At 37.8% G+C, this 22460-nt stretch overlaps 1 protein-coding gene across 1 annotated transcript in view; it reads right to left on the bottom strand.

The window, feature by feature from the left end:
- Positions 1–22460, bottom strand: part of PRORP (protein only RNase P catalytic subunit) — a 37002-nt gene that overhangs the window by 8629 nt on the left and 5913 nt on the right. The window contains exon 5 of the mRNA XM_056493077.1: positions 13153–13260. Coding sequence (XP_056349052.1) covers positions 13153–13260 — 108 coding nt within the window. The remainder of the gene's footprint in view (positions 1–13152; positions 13261–22460) is intronic.

The following is a 22460-nucleotide window of genomic DNA, read 5'->3' as shown; positions in this document are numbered from 1 at the left end:
ACTGAAGCAGTATTTCCTACAAGAATTAACAGAATCACAGTGGGATGCATGCAGTGAGTGAAGAAATACACACAGAATTTAAACACAGAATTAAAGTGTGTGTATGACATGAAGGATGGGGAGGTAGGTGGCAGATCATCAGGTGGAGGAGCCATTAGCCTTTTGGAATCTGGCTTTTTAGAATGGACTGTCATCTTTAAGAGATCTTAGCCATTTTGTCAGACCTTACACCTGAGAAACATTTTAGTGTGAATATTCTTGCTCACACTTTTTGAATGTAATATTTTCATCATCATGATCTATAGATGAATGAAGTTCATCCACAAATAAAAAAAAGAAAAACGGTAGTGACAATAGTTAGCATAGTATGCTACTAAATAAACAATGCAAAGAGTTCTAGAAATTATGACTAAAGAAGATACGGACATTTGAGGAACTGCTGAATTTTACAGTACAAGTTGCAAAAGAGAAAAACAGGCAAATTTTTCTGACTCTTACAATTCAAGTAATACACAGACAAACAAATATTCTTCAGTTGTCTAACTGTATTTTTGGAAGTGGAATACTGTAAGTTACTTCAGTACCAGTTAAGTGTCTAAATCCAAAAGTTTTGTTAAGCAGCTACAACACCATTTTCTTCTCCAATCACTTACTAGAAAACATAATGTTGATTTAAATGTACAAACAGACCCTTTGATATTGTGTCAGCAATTATGAAGTAGGAATAAAGATGTAAGAGAAGGAGTGAACCTGAAATCCAAAGCAGCATTCTGCTGGGGTAGCAAGTGGGAAATGTCCAATTCATCATTTACTATAGCCCACTGCTCACAACTAACTTTTTCTATTTTAATTAAAATGTAACATTTTTTATTTTAGTTGTGGACTGGCAATAAAGCATTTTTGTTCACAAATTTTAATTTTCTGAATGTCTTCCCTTCCCCTTAATGTAAAAGGACAAAGGTATTTGTCCTTTTCTGATCTTCTCTGAGATATTTTTCTCCATAGCTGATACCACTGTATACTTTTATCTCTCCTCTTACTCATAAATACCAAGATCTTGACAATACATAAGGGGCAGCTTATGTGGATTCAATTTTATCCTGACATCTCCTGAGAACCAACTATTTTGTATCAAAACCTGGAGATTTACATAATATTAAAATCTCAACCCTCCACACCAAGGAGAGGAGTTAGGTCATACTGTCTATCTGTGATTATACAAAAGTAGGAAAAGAAACATGTAAAACCTGAAAGTGCTCCCTTTGCATTTCCACATATCAATACTATCCTTTGTTCTCATCCTTGAATTCTTTCTGCTTGCACTCCTGTTTCTTCAACAGTATTTTCTTACAGCTCACTACACATTGCTTCATTGCACCAATATTACATATACATCATCTTTATATTCTTGAGGAAGAAAATTAAATAAAAATGAAAAGGTATGAGGTTTTACTTCTTTTTGCATAAGCTTCAGATGTGAAACTTTACCTGTCAGAGCCACTGACTGTAAACAGAATAATTTTCCCAACTGAAGTCACAACTTCAGCGGCCTGCCTTCTTTCACTGGAAATCTCTTTGCAATTACATTGATACTCTTGCTTTTCTACTATTATCAGCACACTGTATACAAAGACTTAAGGACATGAGGGAGTTTCTCTTACCATGTTTTGTTTTAGAAACAATGTAAAAATTTAGTAATCAGAAATTAATTAGAAAAAATGTTCTATTAAAGAAGAAAATTTGTGACCACAATGGAGCTAAGATTTTCAGAGTGGGTCAGAAGCTACATTTAAGTACTGAAAATCCAAAATGTGAGCCAGATCTCTGGGTGGTGGTGGCGGCAATGGTAATAAGATGTTATGAAAATGAAAGCACAAGCTTGACTGATCCTTTCCATAGATAGGAAATAACTCTGTGAAGGATTGAAATCAGCTTTGTAAGACTGAAACTGACAGTTTAAAAGGTACTAACACTTCAGCTCTCACCACTGTCTTATGCAGATGTCTGTACAGTGTGACTGACCTAGTCTGATGTTAAGTGTTTTCCCCGTGTCCTATTTGTGGTTCCAAAAGTCCCAGACTGTACTTTTGTCCTTTGAGGAAAGGTCCTGCAGCAGCTGTGGACATCACTGTTACAGCAGGAACAGGCATGATGCTGTTATGGTATATCAAACCTATGCTTCTGCAGAGACATCCCACATTTTAATAAACTTGACAGTTCCACAAAAACACTTTAACATAAGGACTATTTCTAAGCCCACAGGACAACAGACATCCAGGCAGAATGACATGATAACCAAGGGAACATCAGTAAACTGACAACTTGCAGTTGAAAAAAAGCATCAGAGTACAACATGCAGCAAATATTTATAACACAATTTTCACACGGTCTTTCTGCTGTTTCTCAGTAGTACTATCTTCAGGTTGTCTGCTACAGATTATTGCACATGGCTTACCTTCAAAACTTTTATACACCTTCAAAAACGATTGTTTCAACATGACCCTTTGCAGCTCTTAACACATAAATATATTAACAAACACTACTGAAATGAGTGCTGATCTCTCTGTGAAGATCAGAAAGAGGAAAATTTTGTTTAATATGAAAGAGAACATATAAAATGTTCTTCTTCAACAGTACAAAAATCAGCAGAAGCAACTAAAGCACACAGGTCTAAGATGGAGGAGCAGCTGTGTGGTCAGAGTCAGACCTATCTGTCCTGGACCAACCATGAAACCAAGGCTTTCTGCAAGGAGGAAGCTAGGAGTGATTCTGTTTAATATTGCAAAGAGCATAACTCGTATTTACCAGATTGGAAAAAACCCAGGGGACTTTCATATCCATCAGTACACCTTGCACTGCCAGTACCATGAGGCAGAGGTTCAACTGTCTCAGTTGGATCAAGGCTTACCTGGGCAAGAAATTCACTGTTCCTACAAAACCAACAAAAATCTGATGCACTGTAATGCAGCTGATGTAAAATGTGGGTCAGCATTATTCATCTTACACATTAGTTTTGACTTGCACCATTCCAGACTCATGCCATTTTACTACTAGTAACATTGCCAGCAGTGTCCATGCCTGGAGATCCCAGGCAGTGAAAGCCTGAAAACTCACCATCATAGCTGAAGTCCACAAGATCTAACTTTTGTACTTTGATGCTTTCCATGGAAGTATATTGGTAGCAGTCTGCAACACTCAATAGCTGGGCACTGGGCAGGCCACTGCTTTATCTGAAGTATTTTTCTTTAACTCAAAAGACAAAGCAATTTGACAAATAGATAATATTGTCAGCTCCCAAAAATTAATTATAGATGATATTTGGCATTTGTCTAAAGGTTTGGCCTCCTGGGAAAAGCTGATTATATGAAAAGCTTTGTATATTCAGACCTTTTTTCCCTTGTCAAGAGAAACAAGCTTGAGAATATGAAAATATGACCACCAGAAAAGCTTGGGCAATAGAACCCAAATAAGAACCACTCCCAAGCCCCAGCCCTATTTCATAAAAGGATCTATTTTTTAAAGCAACTTTTGGCTTGGGGAATCAGAATTACAGTTTCCAGGTATCTACATCTATCAGCCAGCACTTTTGAGGAAATAAATTACATCTCTTTTGTCCATTTCCATGGAAAAGATGCAGATACCCAGCTAAAAAATCTGGAGAATCCAAGACTGAACAGCAGTGCTCAAATTCAAGACAGAACTATAATTTCAGAATTGTTTTGTTTACCAAATTTATCAGATAGCAAATGGTTAAAACTGTGTCTTAAGACTGGTTATGTTAACTAGGCTGGTGGACTAAATAGGCTTGTGGAAATGAGAGTGGGTGAGATGACAAAAAAGAAATCCCTAACCTATAGCATTCAAATTTCTGAAAACCCATTTGGGAACGCCCATTCAATGGAAAAGTTAAGAGATTTCACTCTTTAAGGCATGATATGCAGATACATACATATAAACTAGAAGTGAAAATGTCAAAACCCTCCAATTCTTTAAGACACTTCCTCTCACTATTGAGAGTTATGGCCATTCCACACAAACAGATTTAAACATAGCATAGTGCAATATGGACATCATGTACATGACTTCTGATGATGAAAGCAGCATAGTCACATTGACATTAAACCAGCCCAGGGTAACTACTCCTCATAAGAAGCATGGTAAACCAACATCAAATCAACATCATTAAGACTGTCTGATTCTGCTCTATGATTACTTGCAACCCTTTTACTACTACTTCATTTTATTTATTCAAATGTGTGGCAACTTAGGGCTATGGTGGAAGAAAACTCCTATCAATCAGTCAATCAATCAGTCATCAAGTAATAGTATAGGCAGCATTCAAGAAATAGGTATTCCACTGTACTTTTCTTAAGCTTGCACTGAATACAGCTCAAACTCCAGAGAACCACAGCTCTAACAAACACCTGCATCATACTTCTTCTTCTTTTTTTTTCAGTGCATAGTGTAAGCACTGCCTAGTTTACCAAAGTATCACACAACTAGGAAATAAACAAGGAGAGAAGGCATCAGCAAGGTTGATCTTCCCACACTGGTATACCACGTAACCAAATATATACATAACCATATATACCAAGGAACAACTTCTGAATAACAACTACTTCAGAATCTATGGAAATGAACTGGCTTTTAGGTGCTGTTAGAGAGCTTATGGCACACACTGTACACAGCTTGCTCAGCCATGTCAACTCGACTCCTTAAAAGCTCAAGACTCAAAAATTCATCATATTAGAGGCAGAAGAAATATTACTGCCAACTCACTGCTTCCTTTTTGTAGAGCATATAAGCAAGCAGGTAAATGGATAAATGCTGGACAATAAGGATAGGCATTAGCATCACTAACACTTTCTGATTTATCTAAGAAGTAAGTTGGCATTAACAATATGACAGAAGCACAGGCCCAGTTTTAACAGCCACTACAGGAAGCATTGTGCAGGGATAGGACAATACAGCAGCTGGAAGTGGTAGAAACTATTCAGAAAAATCAGAAGAAGGAATTTATATTCATTAAACTAGTTGGAAAATAGAGTACCTAATGTTTATGTAATTTTGACAACCTCTTTAGCTTCTGACTCACTGTAATTCAATGCATGTTTCCAGCTAGAACTGTGAAAAGAACTATTCAGATCATTAAAGAACTGACCAGTGAATAATAAATCAGGAAGAAACAGCACCACAAGCTAATATCTCTGGGTGGAAAGGAAAAATTAGTAGATGCATGAAAAGATTAGGGAATATGTAAAATACTTGAAATAGAGAATTTCTCATTAAGAAAAAGGTTTCCTAACAATTATATTGGGCAAATAGTTACAATGTCAGAGATAAAACATTCAAAGTGATTTTAAAATGTAATTTTTGAGGATCATATTAAGGAAATAATAATTACAGAATAGAAGATTTTAATGTTTATTTTATGGAGATGTACAGAAAAACAAGAACACCAACACAAATGATGCTTTATAAAGTTGTTTCTTCATCTAATGGTTTGCAGTACTAATTTTGATCTTGAGTTAGGCATTTTTCTTGGAGGATGGGAGTGAAGATTTCTATTGTATAACAGTTACTTTCCTGAAAACTTGAAGAACAGCAGCAGCAAAGGTAGCCATAGTTATCTTATTATGTCCTTGGTACTGGTGTTCTTACTACATCTCTCCTGTTCCTCATGTGATACCAAGCAACAAAATTGTTTACAAGTCTCAGTATGTACCAGCTTAATGGCACAGTTCTGGTAGCAATCTCCAGAGAAGTGACAGGTATCTGAATGAGATCTCATCTTTATATTAACACAAGTAAACATATTAGTTTAATTTAATTTGATCTAATTTAGATTAACACCATAGATAAAGGCATAAGTCTGAATTAGCATGGGGACTATTTTATTTTGACTCTTGGGTTTTTTGCCTTGCCTTATTTCCCATCCCTTATTTGAAGAACTGAACACATATACCCTTAAACAAAATAAGTAAAAAGTAGAATAGGGATAGCCTCTTCCCTTTCATGTCTGTATCTGATGTACAAAATCAATACTGGCAAAAGGTAAGGTTTGCATTAAGAAGTGTTTGATACAGAATGTCACCTCTAATGGGAAACAGTATTTTGGGTAAGAATCTGACTCTGAGAGAAAGTAACAGGCAGAACCCATCAAATTATCTGATAGTCGGATTTCGTTAACTTGATGAATTTCTGCTGCTCTATTCTCACTGGGAAATGCAAAACTAGAGTGGAAACCTCTGAAAGGAAAAACAATTGCTTACAGCCGCCTGAGGAGGCATTTACTCAGGGAATCCTGTCAGCTTCCCCTCCCCCATTTCACAATGTTGGGAATTTTAAAGTTGTGAGAAAATTTTGAGAAAGTTTCCCCTGTACTCACAAGGAGCCAGTCTGACTCTGTGCTTCCCTTCTCAAGATGTCCCATCTACGTCCTACTCACCTGTCTCAGTGTTGCAGAGGCAGTGAGGGACATTGGAGTGTACTATTATGGGAAGAGCTCAAGGTGTGTAGGAACATGGGCATTTCCTCAGTGGAAGCATCCATGCAAACCAGTTGTAGGAGTACTTCTAGAACCTCTGACACACTGTTGTCCCGTAGATCTTCACTTCACAGTGTATAGGTATACAAAGTTGAACACATCAAATGCCCTTTTATTTCTCTCTTAGCCACAATCAGGAACTGAAAGGTTTCAAAAGAGCTGCAGGGAGAGGAGAACTTGCAGGCCAGGCCTTCCCTCTAGGTTTCACTGGCAACTGAGTCTATCTCCTTCAGCTCTCCTGGGATTTTTAACAGCCTTCTTCTTCTGCATCTGGTGACCAAAATTCTTGAGCTTGAGCTGTGCTATTTTAGGATGCCCCAATATAGGAGAGGGGGAAGATTTCAGCAGATTGGTATTGATCTCTGAGAAGAGTCTTTAGAGAAGTACTGAATTTTTCTGCTGGGATATCCAAGGAACCCCTGGAAATTAACTGATGCAATGCTGAATATTTCAGTCATGAATCTCTTCACTAAAAATAGGTGAAGTTTCAAGAGCACTCCTTACTGCTTGAGCTTCTTTCTCTCCTAAGATCATGTTACACAGACAGTGAGAGTGATTTTTAATGAAAACATAAAAATCATCTTTACCATTTGTGCAATACTTGCAGGAAATGAAAGTACAGGTCTAAAGAATGAAACACATGTTGCAAAGATAAAAATCTCTCCAATCTTGAGCAACAGGCCAAATGTTTTGTTATCATGAAAATGCAAACTTGAACCACCATTAGGAGACAGGGGGAAAAAGAAAGAGACAGAAAAGGCTGAGAGCAAATGAACAAACACGTCTGACTGCTTTGTTGAGTGGTAAGACAAGAGGTGGTCGGAGGCAGAATTGATGAACTGTCACAGTATGACAAATAAGACCTCTGTTGGATGTATTGATTCCAAACAAAGAATGACTCATGGATCTACTTCATTCTTGCTTCATTTACAGGCAGTAAAGTACTTGAACAAATCACAGATGCTGCCAAAGGAGTCAGAGAAGAAAAAAATTCTTTCCCATAGATGAGTTTTTTGGAGTCAAATTTATTAATAACTGCTTGTTTCATAGGACAGCTCATAGAGTAGACCTAATGTTTTGTATCACTGTCTCAATAACTGTACAGATGATCTTTTATGCGTGTCGCACACTTAAGACTGACTTGAAGACTTGCAAAGATTACCACATGAAAACCTGAGCATACTAGTATGTGTATTTGTCAACTATACCTGTATGCACAGGAGCTAATTTTTTTGTGTGTTTCATGGCCTCAAAAATGGTTTAGTAACTGGAACTCAGGAGAAAAAGTTGTATTCACTATTTTTCTCAAATACTACAAGCTCCAATATGTTTTTTGCTCGCTTTGCTTCATCATAGAGGATTTATAGGCGTTAAGCAGAGATTTCAAAGAAGCAAAATTATGTTTCAGAATTGATTTGGGTTATTAAGCCAAGAGAATAGTGGGTCATAGATGCTCTGTTTTTCCTTTTTTCTTCTTTTTTAAAATTTTGCCTTTATATGAAGAGTTGGGTTTTTCTCTTGATAATTGTTTTTATATTTGGAAAATAAGCCACGCAAATTGAAAGTACATACCAAAGCCATGGTTCTGAGCTGAATTCACAAAGTGTAATTCATCAAGGTTCTTTAATTCCGCACCTGCCACAGAGCACTCCCAATTACAGCAGTCACAGCCTGGCTTTTTTTGACAGCCTGTGAGAGGTGCAGGAGGGCAGGTCTGGTGGCTTTCCTGGCAGGAGCTGACTGCTGTTTCAGACCAGAGATTGGGATGGGAAGGGATGGAACAGCAAGGATCTGGCTTCCTCAGCTATCATACAGGCTTACTGCAATTTCTATGGGAACTACACAAACTCATAGTCCATTTATAGAAGTGCTGATTAAGTGTAGGAGGAACAACTTTGAATAACCTGCCAAGAGCAAAAACTATTGTGCATTGTCAGTCTGGAACTGTTTTACCAATCGTTTAGGTGAGTAAATATAGAGTTTAATAAAGAGAAAAGAGAGGGTAAATTTAGGGCAGAGCTGACCCTAACTGCCAAACTATTTGAAGAAGGGAATTGAGAGATAGCTTTGATCCAACACATTTGAAATTTATGTTCAGTTACTTCTAACACCAGATAGGTACAGCTAAAAAACCAGAACCTGGCTGCATACTTAATTTACAACATACCAAACTCATTGTAAATTTAAAATAGTGAAATACTCTTCAAACTGTTCTTGCAGATCGTGCTCTCTCACCCCTCTCTCACCTCCCACTCTGGTCTTCCACAGTTCAGGGGTAGCTCAAGCAAAGCAAAGTGCCTTCACTCCTCTTCTGCAACCTAAGAGTGGCCTCTGGAGCCTAGATAACCTGCTTGCATGGGGATTCCCTCTCATTTCCAAGGAATACTTCTGCAGAAAGTTGTCATAAACAGGAAAAAATCCATTTAAGAACTACGTAACAGTTTGTTTAGTAGCAGAAATGGACAATTTGTCTGTGGAAATTCCCTCTCTTGACCTTTACAAGGTGAAAGGTGAGAGCACTACAGAGAGTACCAAATGTGATTGTGTTGGGTAAGGATTTATGTAATTAGATACATCTGGAGGAAAGGATTTATTAGACATCATGATACAGCCTGAACCAACTTTGCTTAGTTAAACTGCAAGGATATGTCTGTTTACAAACCACATGTTTGCAGTACTGTGACTTAGGCAAAACACATCAGGTACAGTCTTAAACAGCAGCAGATGACAAGGCTGAATGATTTTAGACTTTGGGGAGGTTTGGGATTTTTTCCTATTGTTTAAATTATATAGCAAAAATAATTTCCATTCTATAATATCTTTTAATAAGGAGTCAACTTTAATGTCTAATTTCAAATGCTTACATTTGAAGCAGTACAGTAAGGAAGCAAAGGGTTGAAAGGAGGTGCTGTCGGGTGTTGCAGTTTTACAGTCACTGTGTGCAGTGCCTTCAAATCAAATGGTCTCAACATTCCCTAGCCCTCAAAAAATCTTTGTTCCCATCTTCATGCTGCCTCCTTTTTTTTTTTTTTTAAGGAAGTGAGTAATTGATGCAGCTACATCATAATTTCTACCAGGAAACAGACCCAAAATAAAATCTACCTGGAAAAAAGGGTGATTTAGGATTGTATTTGCAAATCAAGAGTGTAATAAACCAGAGAAACTGCCACAGGATGTTCCAGTAAATCTGCCAAGTCAATAATATTTATAATGATTTTTCAAGTGCTGGCTATGAGGACTGAAGGTGCCTCGGAAATCACATATCTAGCTTTCTGGAATGCTAGAACACTTTGGGAGTTAAATTAGTAAAATTTTTTCCTTCAACTTCTGCTTGTTTTCTGTCTCCTCTCATCCCTCAAGGTACCTGTGCCTTGCCACACAACCCAGTCCCTCCCCAAGATGCCTAAGGCACGCTAAATGGAATTACAAATGTTAGGCTGCTTGAAACAGAGAGGAATATTTCATCAATGCTTTCTTATTTTAATCATATGACTAAGAGTTAGTTCGGCTCTTCAGAACAGCTGCAGTTCTGGAAGCTAAATTATTAAGTTAAACAGTACTTTTTGTTAAATTTAAATTAAGACCAGAATGCATTTAAATTACCATGTTTTTGTCACATAAATCTTAGGCCTTCTATTGTGTTTAACAACACCCTTTATTTTGCCTTTCTCTCTAAATCACATAAGGGACAGGTTCTAAAGAAACTAGTAATTTGCAAATAGCAACATTTAACAGTGTGTTAAGAGAGAAACACAGCAACAATCTCCTTTTCTCTTTCAACCACACTGCATGCTAACAACACATTTTACCAGAAAACCTTATAAAACAATATCACGACTGGTTCTAGCAGATGCAGTAACCAACCCTTGAAAAGAACACAGACTGACTTATACCTGGAGACTCAAAATAATTCAGCATTTTGACAAGTAAAATAATTTAGCTTTTGACAGGCTATGAGCTTTAAGATAGGTCCTCAGAAACACTGCTCATTTACTACCTCTCTAGTCAAGCAGAAGTCACAGCATACTTCTCTTATTCAAAATGGGACTGTCATGCTACCCTAGCCAGCCAGCTTGACCTCAGTAGCCTTCACTCTTGGCTTTTTCCATTCTTTGTGCTCTGCCTCCTACTTCTCTCACGTTATTTCTCCCCTCCATCCTCTCAGTTCAGCACTGTGTTTTCCTTTGTAGACTGGAGACCTTAATAAGCCAAGCTGTAAATGCCCCCTATGTGCCACTCCTCATTTTCCATTCGGCTGTCACAGGCATGAGTATGGGAGCCTCCAGAAAAAGATGTTTCGTGGCAGAGTCAGCCCTCAAAGGACAGACTACAGCATTCAGGGAGGTCAGCATTCACAGATGGGGGACTACTTGGCAAAAACACCCATAACCAGAAAAACAACACATGAACAGATTACTGTGGCCTTTCCTCATCTGAAAAAATTTGGAGACAGAAGAAAGGATTGCTCTGCTTTGTGGCTTTCTTTCTGTTTTTAGCAGTCTTGAAAAAGAGAGTCAGAAAACAAGAATACATGCTTCTTGTCTGAAGTATCCAAAATAATAACAAAGGCATAGTCCTTTTTTGACATGTTACAATACAGAAGTTCAGTGTCATGAAGAAATAAAACAGGATCTTCTAGCATGATCTCACATTCAAAATGTTTCCACTTGGAAAAAAACTATAAACTCAATAGTTAATATGTAATTGTGTATAATGACATCTAGCACTAAAAAAAAATTAAAAGTATCTCAGATAATTGAGAGGATCAATGCAGGGGAAAGTCTTTAACAGTCTATGTGTCTAGAAGATTATTTATTTTGGGAAGTGAAGGAGCTATTTTGTTGTTTAGAGTGCAAATATACACTTCCCATGCCAAAACAGGTACTATTCAGCCAGTATCTACAGTTCTATGGCAGAAACAATGGGCACCTCCAATCTCTCATGTAATGACTCCATACTCCCAAAAACAGGATCCAGAAAACAGGAGCAGAAAAAGACTAGTACAAACCCCAATGGCATGACAAAATGTAATAATAATTCACAGCAATCTAACTTATAGGACAAGTAAATTTTTGCTAAGAGAACCTTCTTCTTGAGATAAGATGGGGTGAACCCCAGTTATTGTTCTGCTATGCAGGATGGAAAGGCAGGTCTTCCCAAAATCTTCCTGATCAGTAAACAGCTGGGACTCAAGAGAAATTTGACCTGTACCTATACGGAACAACCTAAATGAAAGCTGATGCCTCCATAGAGTCCTTCTGGAGCTCTTTGGCATCATGGATCCCAAAGTCTTTCCACTGCAGCCCAATCTAAGGAGAAACTCAAAGGCAATTTATGCTGTTCAGCATACTAATACCTCCTAGCAAGATTTCTGATCAGAAACAGGAGTAATTATCTGTCAAAATCAGATTGGCTCTTTGCTCGATTGCCTACAGTTTCTACAAACCATTCAGGATCCTGTTTAGAGCTCCCACAGTGGGAAAGGCAAGCACTGAGGGAAGACATTCCCCTCCTCAACTTTGGCAGCATAGATCTGTCTTTCTAGATGTTAAAACATTGTGTCACTATGTTCTGCCTGGAATTTTTCTCAGATAATCAAAACTTCCTCCCTGATCCCACCCAAACAACCTGTGGACTTATTTTTCTATTTTTATAGTAAGTAAAGTATCCTCTTAGTGAGACAGTATCTCATGAAACTACACTGCCACTCTGAAATATCTTCCTAGCTCACTATTATCTACATATATGATACACTACTTCCTAACAATAGCTTTAAAGTAATTATTTGAACAAAAATGTATTTCCTGTAATTACTAAAAGTTAGTTTCTTCTTTTATTATCAAGCTAATTTTAATTAATTAATTAATTAATTAATTTTAATTCATTTTAATTTCAAGAGCATGAAAATTCAAATTCTGGCTTTGGAATATGTGTGAGCAGCTACTTTGCTACCCCTAATTTAAAGTAAATTTGATGGACCAAAAACCCAAATAATCTTAAGTCAAATCTTAGTGAAATGCTACAAGGGAGAATCAAAATTCTCAAACATAGGTATTGACAAATGAGTAAGATTTTTCTTCTACAACTCATGTGGAAAGAACTGAAGCCAGTTTGAGCTGCCTTTGTCAAAGAGGATTCAAGTCTCAAAGCAAAATATGAAGTGAAATAATGTTGAAATGTGTACAGGATGTGGTTTGAACTAAGTAAGGGGTTATTTTAATGACAACTTTTACCAGCATGACTATATTAGACTACATTTTCTACACAGCAGATTTACCCTGTTCCCCCAAGTCCCTATTACTATGAAAACTTACACAATCACACACTATTTGTGTAATAATGTTATTATTGATACCTTACCTGTAACTATAAACATGAATGCATGAGGAAATGTAAGACATTTTACAGTTAACAGGCAAATATGTAAGAACCATCTTCCCACTAATACTTTTTAATTTGTGAAACCTAGATAACTCTTTGAACTTCATTGTAATGTGCTACAAAGAATTTGCTCATTTTCTCTAGAGGATAACTAATAATGAGGCACTCACTGTTTTACAATCAGTATACACAAAACACTTAATGAATATTTAACCAGCACTTACATTTTCACACTGCATCTTTCTGGATTTTATGTGGGAAACATTGAGTCCATCAATAACAATATCAAACGGAAGTCGACTTTCCACAAATGCTTGAAAGGCCTCAAATTCCTGAAATAAATAAATAAACACAGGGGAATGATACATTGAGTTTAATAGAAAGAAATTCCATTCAATTTTTATTAAAAAAGGAAACAAAGCCTAAATGCCTCACTTTTCCTTTGTTGGCTACATTCAACATCATCATCTGCCTTCTTCCTAAAACAACTACACCAAAAAAACCACCCCATTTCTCAAGTTCTAAGTCTTACATGGATATGGCAAATTAAACCATTACAACCAAAAATTACATTACAACTGAAAACTTCAAAACTTCAGTTATCCAGATTTTCAAAATTACAATCTGAACTGTACACTTCTATAAAGATACATGCTATAGTCGTCACACAGCAGCTGCTGAACAAAACAACTTTACAATCCAGTAGACAGTTTCACCACTACTAGCTCTTAACATATCCAAGTGTAAAATAATGATCATACTTAGGTTCTCTGGAAGATTTAAGAAAACTCTGAATGCCAGTCAATATTTTAAAAACCATCTATTTAGAAAGAAATAACTCCATTTGTGAGAAACACGTGGCTTTAAGGCTAAAACCATAAACTTTCTTACTAGGTCAGAAATGTAATGCACTGATTGAGCGAAACATTCAGTTTTTCCCTCATAAGGAAACCACAACTGCTTTGGGTTTGAGAGTCCATAAGAGACGAACAGACTACAAAGCTATAATAAAATCTTCAGGAATTTCTCCCTTGATTTTTGAGGACAGATTTAGTAATTTTTTTGCAGACACTTCTTAAGATTTCTACTTTTTGCTTCTGACTGTTTCTAATAAGAACAAGAGCTCTGCATTATCCTGATGGGCAGTGACCTAGTTGCATAAATTACCTTTCTAGTAACAAGTAAGATTTATTTATCACTGACAAGAGATTTCACAGTCCAGGCTATAAATTTACTTTCACAGGAACTAAAAACAATTCATATTTCATGCCTTCTGCAAACGATTCAAGAAATACTCTTTTAATCTTGCCTTCTTCCATGTAGTAATATGTAGTAACGGTAACATATGTCTAAGTAAAAATCACTGCCTCAGCACCCAAAACCATATACAGCATATACAATTCTTCCTTGGAGAAAGAAATGAAAGAATTTTTTCCAGAAAATACAATATACTGTCAGGCAGTAAAAAATCATCACTTTAAATTTAGTCAGAATGCTTATGACAAATTATACTAGGAAAAGGGTTACTTGTACTAAGAGTACAAACCAAGCAAGATAAGATGGCTCACTCAGCTGTTAAAATTCCAGGAATAATTTCCAGGTGAACAGAGGTGTACCAATCAAAAGCATAGCGACAAGAATACAGACAACACAGGGCTCAGCCTACCACCCCAGGAATCACTCACCTTTTATGTGATCTTTCATTTCTCCGTGGCTTAAATAAATGTTACTACTATTATTATCTAAAACAAAAATAAATTGTTGGCACTTGTGAAGTATTTTCCCCAACTCCCTGCCCTAAACTCAATGTATTTTCCATAGATTAATAAAAATTCTCATTGCCATCTGACAGAGACACCAAGACACAGGAGAAAGTCACTAGGAAAGGCAGCAGCAGGGATAGCAGGCAAAAACAAGTGCAAGATGAAAGAACATGAATTCCTGATTTTTGGGCTTACACCATCCATGGACCTCCCCATGGTTCAAAATCTAGCAAGTCATCACTGCAGTACTGGATGGCTGTCTGAAATGTGGGAGAGATGAAAAGAAGCAAAACACATGCAGCCCAAATGAAAGTAAGATAGAAAAGCTCTGAGACAAAGAGGAGTGAAAATAGAAAAGACAAAAAGAGGAAGCAGGTGAAACATGTGGTAAACACTCTTAACACAATGTTATTTTCTCAATGCTAACAAATAGCAATATTATTTGAAGTAACATAGTTACAGTCAAGACATTTCTAAGAAGCAAACTGTACAAGTAATCTTGTCTTTATGCGCTCAGTCCAATATAAAACAAGCATTTTGCAGAGAATTCTTCAAGTGTTATTTTATATTTTATTTTAAGTAACAAGTTATAGAGCATTTCCTGAAAAGGTGGTTTTCCCTGATGGGCAGAGTAGACTGCTTTGTTCAGGGAATACTACAGCATGAGCTGGGGAAGCAGCAGAGGGGTTCAGCAGGTCTGCACTCTCCTCTGCCCATTCTGTTTGGATCCCTCTCCTCTCCCAGAAAGGCACATGGTGCAGGGCTGCCAGAAGGGTCCTTGCTGAGAGGCACCAGGATAGGCTCTCCTCAGAAAGCCATCTCCTGGCTCTCTGGGATTTACTCCTGGAGCTAGGGAGATGCTGCAGCTATTTCAGTGTCATTCCTTTGGCCACTGCACGTTTCCACATCATTTCCTCCTGCCCGTGTCTCCTAACATTCTCAACAGATGCCTGACAGACAGCATGCCCTGCAGCCTCTCAGATCAGCTCAATTGTTTTGCATCTCCATAAGTAAACTGTGCAAAACAGAGAGAGAAGGTTTGCTGATGGCAAGGAGACTTATTCAGACAGGGAAATGAGGAGTTAACAGCAAAGTGCAGAAGACAAATGGCCAACTTTAATTCATGTCACCAAATACAGAAGACTCCAATAAAAAGCCTCAGACAGACTAAAAATCCCAAGGGTCCGTTCATTTTCTCCTCACCACCCATATTTCCCCAGAAACACACAAGTGAGTGTTCTTTCCTTTTCCAGGAAAAAAATACATTAAGAAAGACAGAGAAGGTCTCCTCCCTTGAGAGTTTTTGAGCTGCCATATTTCTCATCCTCTCTGGACACAGGGAAGGAAAAGGGCAAAGCCTGGAAATCAGCAGCAGGCTACCTCATCCAGACACAATACAAACATCCAAAGACGTACACTTGTAGTAGTGTACTGGGTCTGGCTGAGCTGGAGTTAATTCCCCACATCAGCCCTCACAGTGCTGTGTGATGCACTGGTAGCTAGAAAGGTGTGGATAACACACCAGTGCTCTGGCTACTGCTGAGCAAAGCTGGCACAGCATTACAGCTGTGTCTCCAACATTCCCCCTCAGGCTGGTGGTGGGCAAAATCTTGGGAGGGGACATAACCAAGACAGCTGACTCAATCTAACCAAAGGGATATCCCATCCATATGACACCTCCTCAGAATAACATCCAAGAGAAAGAAGGGGGTGAGGAGAGGATGTTTATTATTATGACCTTTGTTTTTTGGAGCAACTGCTATGCATACTGATGCTCTACTTCCCAGGGAGTGGCTGGACATCATCTATCAATGGGAAGTAGAGAATAAATACTTTCTTTTTCTTCACTTCTGTATGCAGCCTTTGCTTTTGCTTTAATAAACTCTCTCTATCCTGATTCACAAGTGTTTTTCCATCTCATTTTATACCCCTACTGTCCTTATCCTGTTGAGAGGAGTGATAGAGCACCTGGTGTCCAACCAAGACCAACCCACCACAAAGAGAGAAAGTAGACAATTCAAGGAATGCTGATCTTTTAAGGATTGGGATTTGTCTGGATTTTATGCAGCTCTTACTTCAGCCATGGTAGTAAACAGATGATTCATCCACAGTTCCCTAAAGATATCTCTCCCATTAGCTAACTGTTGGAAGAAATTAAAGGCTTTCTTGCTAAGCAGTAAACGAAGTAGAGCACAGCTGCAGTTAGGGTACAACTAATCAAGAGAAGCCAGACATGATAGCCATCAATGCAGTACAAGGTTAAAGAATCATAGAATATGCTGAGTTGAAAGGGACCCACAAGGATCATTGAGTCCAACTCTTAGCCCTGCACAGGACCAACCCCAAGAGACAGGTTGGGTTAGGCAAAAAAAAAAAAGCAAGTAAGCTATTCACAAAGGCTTACCCTTCCAAATGGAGACTGCAACAAGTGAACTACACACACCCCACAGGTGGCATATACCACAGGAGCATTTACATGGAAACATCCTGCTCAACAAGATAAAGGGCACTTCTGATTAATTCCTTCAATAAGCCAATAAGTAACAAAACACATCTCTCTCCCTTCCCCCTCCTTCCCTCTAGGTAAGAGCACCAAAACAAACACAGGAAACCTTACCCTGGTTTCTAACCTGTTCTGACTGGGTTCACCTAACACAGTTTTTAAGGAAAAGTCCATTTTCCTTATAGACTTGAAAACATGACTCAAACTGAAGGAACTAAACTAAAACCACATTTTGTATTGCTTATTGATGTGATCCTCCTTAGGGCTCAGGTTCTGCAGAGAGGTATTGCAATACAGCAGGGCTGTTACCCCACTGCAGGACTTCCCCCCATATGCACAGCACAGCACTCACAGTGGCTCCAGTGATATCCTGTTTCACACCATGAACAAAAGAAAAGGGAATTTTAAAAAACCCACCTGATTTCATTCATTGTCTTACTGGGAAAACAGGGGAATGCCAACTATGCAACCCTTAAAAATGATTCACTGCACCTTCTACTTTCCTTCACAAATGGATACACACTGACTAAATCAATTGAAAGGAAAAGCTAGCTATAACCAAACCCATGATGGAATTTATATTGATGTAAAGAATTTAACAGTTTTAAAATAATATACTGTTTAATCACTAGGGTGTGGGTGGCTCAAGTCCATTCATACCTTGGCAAAAGCACAAAGAGCTGCATTTTTTTTTGTATTCCATACCAGCTGGATGGCTCATGCACTATTTCACCACCATCTTATACTGGTATGTACTGTTGCTGCCCCAGAAAGGGTGTTTCCACCTTCTCCCATTCCTCAGCCATTTGTTCCTGGCTTTGTTCCTACCTGTGCACACATGTTGTTAGCACACAAAGAAAGACTCAAGCGGATGAACTCAGCCCATACAACAGTTTTTAGTTTGTACCAGTCCCCCTGCTGAAGTGACAATACAGAGGACTGTCATGGCATGAAAATGCAGCCAGGAAATGGAAAAAAATTGGTAGCAGGTGAGACAACTGGGATCACCTTTTTCCTGACTATGCTGACTAAATTATGAAACGACATTTTATGAAATGTAACTCTCAACCTCGAATATTAGAGCAAAGCAAGAGAGGTTGTTGTAAAAAAACCAGAACTACAGGAATTATTGTTTGAAAAAGCAAGCAAGCAAAAAAAGCCTAGTTTAGCTACCTTAAATAATTCATTTAAAGTTTTTCTTCTTAAATAAGTGTACCTTCAGACTTCAAAAGTCTGCTTTACATAGCAAGAAGTATCTGAAAAAGCAGCAGTAATAAATATAAAAATAGTACTTTTTGGTAAGTCAACACTATTTCAGCTTCTTAAGCTTCTTAAGTACATTTATAGATTTATAGAGCAGAAGTATGTTTTTCTTCCCACACCAATGTACATACAGATTACAAGCTTCAAAACCACAGCAAAAATGAGGGAAAGAAGTCATTATTAGTATTTACAGATACTATGTTAAACATGATAACAGAAATAAACATTTCAAAACAAAGAAAATAGAGCTAAACAAGCATGTCCTTTGGTAAGAACAATGAAAGTAATCCACATGAGTATTTTGAAATAATTTTAATGTCTATAACGGTTCTAAGTGTATGACAAATTTAAGATCACATAAAAATTAACCCTTTTCAACATTTTTCTTCTCAAGTCTAAATAACAAATATGTTGCCAACTAGAAATAAAAATCATGGCACTGGTCAAATCCTTGAACCATCCAAAATGTCTACTATCTAAATGCCAAAACCCCAAAGTAATCTAACATACAAAGGAGATACATAAGCAAATTCACAGAGGACTTATAAATACAAGAAAGGCTATTATGTTTCTGCCAATGCACAGAGTTCAATAATAAGAATTAAAAAAACTACACTAAAATGCATTCAAATCACTGCAGAAAAGGCCATTTGTCACTTCCTCTTTTGCTCACCCCAGAAATGGTGGAGAGGCACTAGTTAAATTAAAAAATGCAAACCTACAATATCCAACATCTATTTTTTCCAGAAGTCACAATATTTTAAGCTTTGTACAGCAATAAAAGCAGTGCTTCCTCTCTTGTTAAATGACAACATCCTCAAGTGCAAGGAAAGAGCAAATTCTGATTAACAGAATATTATACTGCACTTAATTATAATGTAACCATCTCTATTATAAAACAAGATATACTTTAGAGAAGTGAAAACACTCAATTTTCAGCAGTTTCATAAAATACAATGTTATGGGAGTTCTGTTGTTTTCAGTAATGTTTCTTGGTATCAGAAGAAAAACACAGAAATGAACATTAAGTGTGAGAAATAAAGTTCAGCTGTCCAACTGAAATCCAGCCAGTTTTTTTTTAAGGCGTCTTGGTGGAGCACTCTTAAATCTATTTGTTGCTATGCCTGAAGGGCTTGAATATTTCCCCTACAGTTTCAAAGCTTGGAAATCCCCTTCAAATCCTTCTAAACAGGATGGCTTTTCTCAGTATTGTGTATGGTATCTCTATGTCCTCTGGACTGCACATAATTTGTTTGGCCTCTGTTACACACATCTCTGAGTTTACAAATAATCCCTGAGTCAGGAACTCCTGTGCCTGTAGCCTTCAGGAACAGGAAGGTGCTTGCAGGACTCAGGTGACACCAATGGGAACAGAGGCAGAGGGGGTAAATGGCACACTTTTCCTGGGCTCTGGCACATACTGTGCCACATTCAGAACAGGACTGACACACACCTAAAGCCCCTTTTGGGTAACTTAGTCCTTTGGGGCAAATCATGGAGCTGGAAGGACAACCAGAGCTTTATAGGAGAAAAAAGAAAAAAAGTATCAGTCTAAAAGGTAAGAGCTAGAACTTAATGTTCAAGTTCCTGGGAAATAGCACTCATTCCGTTGCAAAAGAACACTGAGATAAATGGGACACTTCCTCTTTGTCTTCCTCTTATGTTCTAGAAGAATATGTAAAATCCCTGCTTAGCCCAGATCTAGTGTGGGAATTCACATGACCACAAACCCATCTCCTCTTGCCTTCTCAACAGCACACACACATCTCCCATGAGCTTCCTTCCCACTGCACAACAGCCCTTTCAGGCTTATCAGAGGTATGTAGGAGCCACAAAGGGAATGAAATTACAGCAATTGTGTAAACACCCAGGAGCAGCTGTGACATGAAAGTCATCACAGAAGAAGTTGATTCTGCCTCTCAGCATACCAATTTTATCCTCTCAGGCTCAATGGCATAGCTCCCAATTAAATGCAGCCAGAGTAAACAAGCATCTGACAGAAAATATCACGTAGAAATTTGGTACAAAAGGTGACAGTCTTATTATAACTGTTTCCTTTTTATGGCAGCCTGCAAGGTTACAGCTCACTGTTTTAGATCATCAATCATATGACATCCTAATAGACCTTGCAGAAACTATGCCTAAGGATCTGAATTGATGCCTATTTTTAATGTGTAACATTTCCTTATCACAGATAATCAGTTTTAGATTTCATGCAAGACATCTTTTCAACATATTTGTAAATAGTGTTCACTACCATTCTGATGTGCAAACCTATGCTGTCTGATTTTCTTTCCTAAAACCAATCACAAATGAGATTTTTTTTTTAATCACTGCACAACAAACTATTTTTGCAGGATCCTCAACAAACCAAGTCTTTGCTCCTCATTTTCTACTCTGTTTACATTTATTCTGAAGTGATGGAAATAAAAAAATCAATGATGCTGTTGCAAAAGTAAGACAAAAGACTATTCCTCGAAAAAATGAGATTCCAAATGCATTTATATATTCAATTTGAAACATTGTTGGAAAAAAATATTTAGAGCTTGAAACAACTCAAACTGTTTCCCCGATTAACCATTTAATTGCAGGAAATACAGATGCACTAAAGAAAACTTGTTAGGAGAAGGAATACAAAGCTAAAGTTTCCTACTTGAATTAACAGCCACTACACAAAAAATGACTGACTGGAAAATGAAATCCCCCCCAACTTCTCAGATGTATTTGCTTACATCCTTATTTCAGCCTCGTCACCTAGTTCCCCTCTGGAAGCCCCTGGCTGCAGAAGAAGTCACACAGTCTGACATACCTAAAATGGGCAGGATATTTTCATCACCATATTCTCCTTTCATAGCACAAAGGCAACTAAAAAGTCCCAAATTTATTTCTGGAAACATCTGATACATCGTGACATTGTTTTGCCACTACCCCCACATCCATGCTCAAAATTCACTGAGGAAGCAGACTTTAAGCTGTACAAACAACAGTAAGCACACCAAGTTCATCTCCATTCAGGGAACTGCCTGCTGATACAGAACTGGAATGAGATCAACTTGAAACTAACAAGTAGATGGCCCCGGAGTGAAAAATGATGGAATTTCAGCTATCACCCAGATTAACAGAATCTACTGACATCAGAATTTAATACAGTGTATTGACTCTTTATTTCATTAAATTGTATTAATTTAATTAATCAGGCTCTCACACAGGGGGATCATAATTTCTACTACTCTTCAGATTGTGTGAGAAGGTCCTGTTACCCAAAACTCCCTTCCTAAATCTCTCCACCTTCAAGTGCTACTGCCAATCTACCCCATCTACTTGACACATTTGAAATTTTCAAGCCATACAGCGTTCAATAAAAACACAGCCTTTTGTTATTTTATATTATAGAACACCAATACCTACTAAATATTTACAATTACTGCTGCATTTTTAAGGAGAATTTTATTCTCCAGTACAATTCACAGCTAGAACAGATCAAAAGTTGTGAACTGAAAATAAAATCTGTGTGGAAATTAGATGTCTGCACAATAGGCTACACACACTACAAACACACTAAGGCTGTTTCAAGTTTCTGTGACTGATGAACATGTTTAATGTCTTTGCCTAAAGAAAGCCTGTAGAATAAACCTGGTGTCCTCTTCCATATTTTCAAAGTTGTTGAAGAACTGACTTGCCAGCTGCAGCAAACCCCCAATCAACACTCAAAGATAATGCAAACCTGCCCTGAGATGTGGTGTGGGCTCCATCTAGTGGGGCTCAGCTTTGTTCCCTATCGCTACCACCAAATCTGTTACCTCCACACAAAATGTGTCAGAAATAGAATCATAGAATCATTAAGGTTGGGGAAAAACCTCCAAAATCATCGAGTCAAACCTGTGACTGATCACCACTTTGTCAACTAGGCCATAGCACTCAGTGCCCCATCCAGTTGTTTCTTGAACACCTCTAGACGGTGACTCTACCACCTCCCTGGACAGCTCATTACATGTTTTACCAC

This window comes from Oenanthe melanoleuca, chromosome 5, assembly GCF_029582105.1.
Source record: "Oenanthe melanoleuca isolate GR-GAL-2019-014 chromosome 5, OMel1.0, whole genome shotgun sequence".
NCBI classification, from domain to species: Eukaryota; Metazoa; Chordata; class Aves; order Passeriformes; family Muscicapidae; genus Oenanthe; species Oenanthe melanoleuca.
The sequence above is the reverse complement of the archived record's forward strand: the minus strand, read 5'-3'. Positions and strand labels throughout refer to the sequence as shown.